This window comes from Athene cunicularia (genome assembly GCF_003259725.1).
Source record: "Athene cunicularia isolate RWA chromosome 20 unlocalized genomic scaffold, athCun1 chr20_part1, whole genome shotgun sequence".
Lineage (NCBI taxonomy): Eukaryota > Metazoa > Chordata > Aves > Strigiformes > Strigidae > Athene > Athene cunicularia.
In genome coordinates, this window is record NW_020799125.1 from 9,294,738 (window position 1) to 9,300,806 (window position 6,069).

At 57.8% G+C, this 6,069-nt stretch overlaps 1 protein-coding gene across 1 annotated transcript; it reads left to right on the top strand.

Moving 5' to 3' along the window:
* The first annotated feature begins 337 nt into the window (after positions 1–337).
* On the top strand, positions 338–5,625 carry R3HDML (R3H domain containing like). Its single transcript, XM_026862118.1, has 7 exons — positions 338–591; positions 1,187–1,546; positions 2,937–3,055; positions 3,589–3,674; positions 3,721–3,757; positions 4,737–4,862; positions 4,971–5,625. Exons 2-7 carry the CDS (start codon positions 1,286–1,288, stop codon positions 5,101–5,103), a joined length of 762 nt encoding a protein of 253 aa, XP_026717919.1. The 5' UTR covers positions 338–591; positions 1,187–1,285; the 3' UTR covers positions 5,104–5,625.
* The last annotated feature ends 444 nt before the right edge of the window (positions 5,626–6,069 follow it).

Sequence of the window (6,069 nt, forward strand, 5' to 3'; positions counted from 1 at the left end):
CCTCCCACCCACCCCCAGAAAGGGACATCTCTGCCATCTGCTCAGCTTGCACCCAAGCAGGGTGGCCCCGGGGCTCCCGGTGAGTGCCAGCCCTGGTGCCACCTTGCCGGGGCAAAACCCCCTCTGCATCCCTCACCGACCTGGATCCGCTTCCCTATCCATAGCACCCATCGAGACCCCAGCTGGGAGGGGATGAACAGGGGAGAGGTGACTCTGGGAATCACTCCCGTTAATAGCTTGCAAAACCCCTCAGCCAGCAGCCGATGAGCATCTCTCCCCACCGGAGGAGTGAGCTGGGCTCCGCTCGATTCCCCCCGCCGGCACCGTGCAGGGCTCAGCGTGCCTGCGTGCGCGCCTGTGTGCGCGGATGCATCCACCAGCCTATAAATCTCCTAGCAGGGCTCTTTCCAAACTTCAGGACATTCCCCGGGGGAAGAGTTAAGATGCAGCTTTTGCGTCAGATGCCGCAGCGGGCTGCCCGCCGGGGCTAGGCTAAACCTCTCCCTGCATCTGCCCCAGCAGGTTGTTTGCAAAGGTCAATCCCACCGGCTGCCGCCGCCGGGCTCGGCTGCTCTTGGCTCAGTCCTCAAGGTACGTAGTCGGGGGAACATCCTCCCCGCTGCTCCGGGAAGGGCTGGCAGGGATGCTAGGAGGTGCATCGGCTGACAGACGAGGAGATACTCCAGCATTTTCCTTTTTTTTTTTTTTTTTTTTTTTTTGTTTATTTTTCTTTCCCTGAGATAAAGAGTGATTAGGATTTCTAGCTGATGCTTTTAAATCTTGCTGTATGTTTCTTTATCTGTATGAGATTTCCATTTGTGCTGGGGATTTACTCAACACATCAAAAGCCTGGGAAGTTACAGGGCAGGCGGCTGCAGCGAATATCTCAGCATGCTTCTAATTAGTCCCTGTCTGGCGGGTATGTGCAATAAGTGAAAAAATGGGGGAGATTTTGTACCGATTTTATTTATTTTTTTTAGAGAAACAGGAAAGTGAGTTCTCCAGACATTTCCCTGACACTCCTGTGGAATTTGCTTTGATAAATGAGGTTATCAAAGAGATTAATTTAAAAATTTTATTATGAAAAGGAAAAAAAAAAGAAAATTTATTTCCATCTTATTTTGGGAAGCGGTGTTTGCACATGAACCGCAAACCTGAGTGGTGCCTGTGCTGTTTTCTCTCCTAGATCCACGCACCGGCAGCAGGGACCGGCGATCCACTTTGTCCTTGCTTAACTCCGTGCGGGAGCAGAAAGCCACCGGCCGATCCCGCCGGCCAGGCTAGCATGACTGTGCTCCACCTGCACCTGTACCTCACTGCCTTGGGCTTCTGGATGACACAGCAGTCCAGCTCCTTCTTGCTCCCCAACGCTACCGAGCTCCTGTCCCGTGCTGGGGGCAGACCCACGGGCCTGCTGTGGGGCGTGGGGGTCCCCCGGACCCGTCGGAAGCGATACCTCTCCCCCCGCGACATGAACGTGATTTTGGACTATCACAACCAAGTGCGGGCACAGGTGTCCCCCCCCGCCGCCAACATGGAGTATATGGTGAGTCGGGCTCTGGTAGGGTGGGTTTGGGTCCAAAGTTCTTGGCTGCTGCAGTGGGGTCAAGGGGCTTACCTGTGACATGGGCACTCAACCTGGTAGGGATGGGTCACCCACACATCGGGACTCAGGGTGCTACCCTGCATGCGTAGCAGAACATCTGCCCTGGGGGATGTTTCATGTCCCTGGTGCAGGGCAGACCCATGCAGCCACTGAGCAGGAGGGATGGAGTCCCCATGGGGTGAGGTTTCCACTCAGGGGTAGATTTAGGACCCCTGGTCCTGTTCCTGGGACATCTGGGAGCTTGCTGGCTGTGGGATGGCAGGATCCATGCAGCTGAGCTGCAGAGGTAGCATTAGGGGAAGGGAGGTGGCTAAAGCATGAAAAGCTCAGGTCCCAAACCACAGCCCAGGTGGGAGCCTATCCCCTGACTGTAGCCAGGAGGGACAGCCCTGTCCCACGGTCCAGGGTCCCCTGGGAGTGTGCCCAGGGATGCCAGCCCCCGGGAGAAGAAACATGCAGGATTGGGGCAGAGAAGGGCTGCACTGCCTTGCCAGGTCGGGCACCTGCTCCAGACAAGGGCCACCCTGGTAAGAGCTTTCCCCAGGTTGTCTCCACCCTTCTTGGAGCTCCTAACCCAGCCCTAAAGGGAGGAGAAATGGGGAGCCACCAAGAGGAGGGATTTCCAGCCCACACAGGCAGGGACCATTGGGGCAGGAGGTGCCACATGCTGCTCTGCTCCCAGCAAGAGGACCGGAGCTTTGACAGAGCAGCTGGGCGGTCCCTGAATGCTGGTTTGGGAAAGACAAGCGGCAGCCTGGCTTGCTGGGTACCAGAACAGGTCAGACGTGCCCAGGAGCATCCTGCGCTGCTTCTTGCTTGGCCTAAATTCCTGCCTTCCAAAATAAGCTCTCCTAAAGCCGTTCAGGATGGGTGAGGAACCTTTCAATAATGCATGAAGGAAAGAGCTGTCCTCACCTGTTAGTCTGCAGCCAGGGCTGCAGTGGAGGGCTGGGGACAGTTGTGAGCTGCAGCGGCAGCGCAGGGCTGTGGGGTTTCATCTCTGGGATCAGCTCCACCTTCTGCAGAAGCAGCTTATTCCCAGAGGGAATCACACCCACGGGGCTTGCACTGCTTCAGGGCATCCGTGCTCTGCCTGGGCAGTGGGCACCAACACGCCCAGGAGCCACGGTGGGCAGCTGGGGGTGTTTCATCACTCCTGGACAGGCTGCCATGCTTCTCAGGGGGTTTTCCCAGCCTTATATGAGTCATGTTTTTTGGACATCCATGGGTGCTTAGAAACCCTCTCTGAGCCCAATGGAGTGTGTTTCTTCTTTTCCCTCCTCTGGGCACCCAAAATCCCTGTCTGCCCTTTTCCTTTCCTCCTGGCCAGGTGTGGGACGAGCGGCTGGCCAGGGCAGCAGAGGCGTGGGCTGCGCGCTGCCTGTGGGACCATGGCCCCCCCCAGCTGATGAAATATGTGGGGCAGAACCTCTCCATCCACTCGGGCAGGTGAGTTCCCCATGGGCTCAGCAGGCTCCTGGGGACCCCCTGCCCCCCATGATGCTGGAGGAGGAGCAGCAGCAGCCTCTCGGTCAAGGAGCAGAGAGGTTCTGAGCTGGGGCTGCAGAGCACTGAGATGCAACCAAGAGGCACATCAGTCCCTCTGGGGAGGAGGGTCCAACTCTTGCAGCAGGGTAAATGTAGAAAACCAAAGGTGCCTGCTGCTCATTTGGGGAGTATGGCATTAACCCCCTCTCTGCCTGGCACACGGAGCAGGGGACGTGGGTCCTGGATCTCCACATGCAGCTGAGTGCTGAGGTGCCTGCAGTGAGGGCCCTGTCTTCTGGCCTTGGGCACAAGCAGAGTTGGTGCAAAGATGTCATTGCCCCCTTCTCCCCAGGAGTGCTTGTCCACACCGGTCCCTGTCTCCATCTCACTTTCCTCCCCCATTCCCTCAATATGGAGCCTTCCTCTCCCTCCTTTCCCTCTCCCATGACCTCTGAGTTGGAGGAGGTTCACCTTACACATGGCACCTTTTGCAGGTACCGCTCCATTGTGGACATGGTGAAATCATGGCACCAGGAGAAGCAGCACTACTCCTTTCCCCAGCCCCACGAGTGCAACCCCCCAGGAACCAGCTGCAAACTGTGGGGCAGCTCACAGTGCCTCGGGCTGCTGCAGCATCCAGTGCAGTAAGCAGCTCTCCTCCCAGCAGCAGTGGGGATGCAGGATTAAATCCTGGCAGCTGCCTGCTTCAAATCAGGCAGCAGGGATGGCAGCAGGCAGCATGTCTGCCAAGAGGCATGCAGGCAGCTGGTGGAGATGTCCTCCCACCCTGGGCCCTCGTCGGAATTGGGCTGCTTGCATGGGGGTCCCAGGGACTCGCAGTCTGCTGAAGTGCAGCTGGGACCTTCTTGCCATTTTTCTTATATTTTTTTTCCTTGCTTTGGCCTTTTTCTCCTTATTACCTCAGTGGCATTATTCAAAGGTGGTGAAGAGAGAAAAAAAAAGCCCCTTTGTGTTTTTGCCAGGCATGAATCCTCTCTGTGATGGAGCAGCTTTATAGCGCCCGCCATGTCTGGCTCCCTGGGAATGAAGCCCCTTCTTTCCCTGGCACATCCACTGGCAGCCTGGCCAGCACAAGGTGGAAAACCTCCCTCTGATCCCCTGCCCGGTGGCAAAGCTGTGCCAACCCCTAATTACCTCCTCTGCATGGCTCCAACCTTTGGATGAGCTGTGCAGGGATGCAGTTGCTCACCATGGGGATGCTCAGAGACACTCTGGGTTGCAAATGGGCAAGATATATTTTTTTAAGGAAGAAGTTCATCCTGCAGAGGCTTTAGGAGGAGCTTCTGGCTCTGACCTCCCTGTGTAAGCTGCTGGCAATGATTCAGGGTGAGGTTTAGGAATGAATTTGGGTAAATCAGAGAAATGACACAGACTCTGATGCTCATTGAAGTGAGCTTGGCAAGGTAGCCCCTTACAGAGCAGCACGGGCTGCAGGCAGAGGAGGGACAGTGAGAAATCACCCTCTGGTGACAAAATGCTGCCCGTGATGGGCACAGCATCCATCCTGAGAAATTTGGGTGAGTGGGATGTAATTCCCTGGTGGGAGAGAGCCCTGTGCTGGGGTTCCAGGGTGACTGGCTGCGGGGCGCCTGGGCGGGTGGTCACTGACAGTGCCTGTTCTCCTGGCGCAGATGGTTTGGGCATCCTCCAGCCGCCTGGGCTGCGCCCTCGGCACCTGCACCAACGTGCGGGTGTGGGGCAGCACATGGCGGCACGCTGTCCTCCTGGTCTGCAACTACGCCATCAAGTAAGTGTGTGGAGGGAAGCCCCCCCGCCCCATGCCATCCTCGCTGCTCACTCCGGTGTCGGCAGAGAGGCGATGGTGCTCAGAGGTGATGCCCTCCTCTCTTTTTAGGGGCAACTGGCTGGGAGAAGCACCATACAAGGTGGGGCAGCCATGCTCAGCCTGCCCCCCCACCTACGGCGGGGGCTGCTCCAACAACATGTGCTTCACCGGACTCAAATCCAACCAAGTCAGCTGGTTCTAGGGTTGTAGCCCCGTGAGGAAGCCCCCAGGGATGGGGACAGGGTGAACCAAAATTATTTATAACACTGTGTCTCCCCCCAGCTGCCTTGGCCGCCCCTCGGCCCCCTCCCTGCCACATGTTAGGTGGCTCTCACCAGCCCAGCTGTCCAGCCTGCTTCATCCCTAGAGCCACATAGGAAATGGCTTTTTTAACACGGCACTCCGGCAGCGCTTGCGTTGTCCAGCTGCTTCCCACTTTAGGCGAAACAAGGACGGTTCAGGTTCCTATTTTGCGAAATAGGGATGGTTTGGGGGTGCGTGGAGGGAGCAGGGCTAGCTGGCATGGTCCCTGCTCTGCAGGCTCGGGGGCTTTCCCCAATGACCCCCGTCTGTGCTAAGGCAGAGGCTGGTGTAAGCAAATACCAAGATGTTCTCCTCATGGCAAGCAGCTGGAGAAGTGGGGAGTCCTGAGCATGCCCCTGCTCCCTGGCAGCCGCTCCAGCCACGGGACCCCCAGCTCCGAGCCCCCCAATAAAGCAGCCTGGAAACCTCCATGCTCGTGTCGGTCGTCCCTCACTCGCAGACTGGAGCCTTGGGGTAACACTGAGCTGGCGCCTTTGATCTGATTTTGGGCGTAAACAGCGAAGGGGTACAGAAGCCTTCAGTGGGGCGGGGGACCACGGCCACGGGAGATGCCTGGGCGCTTTGCTCCATCGTGTGGGAGAAGCCAGCACTGCTGGGACACCGGGTGATGATGACGCCAAAGGGCCACAAGCTCCCTGTCCCACCCAGGCTGCCCCACACCACCCCACTGCCCTACCTCACCCCTGCACCGCTGGGCACCCCATTATCCACATTCCCTCCCTCTCTAGGACCTCCCAGCATTCAGCAAACTAAGGGGTCCCCAAATTGCCAGGCCTTGGGTTTGAGCCCCCAGCTGCGGATTCCCACACTGCAGTCCCCCGTGTCGTGGCAGCCCCCTTCCTTG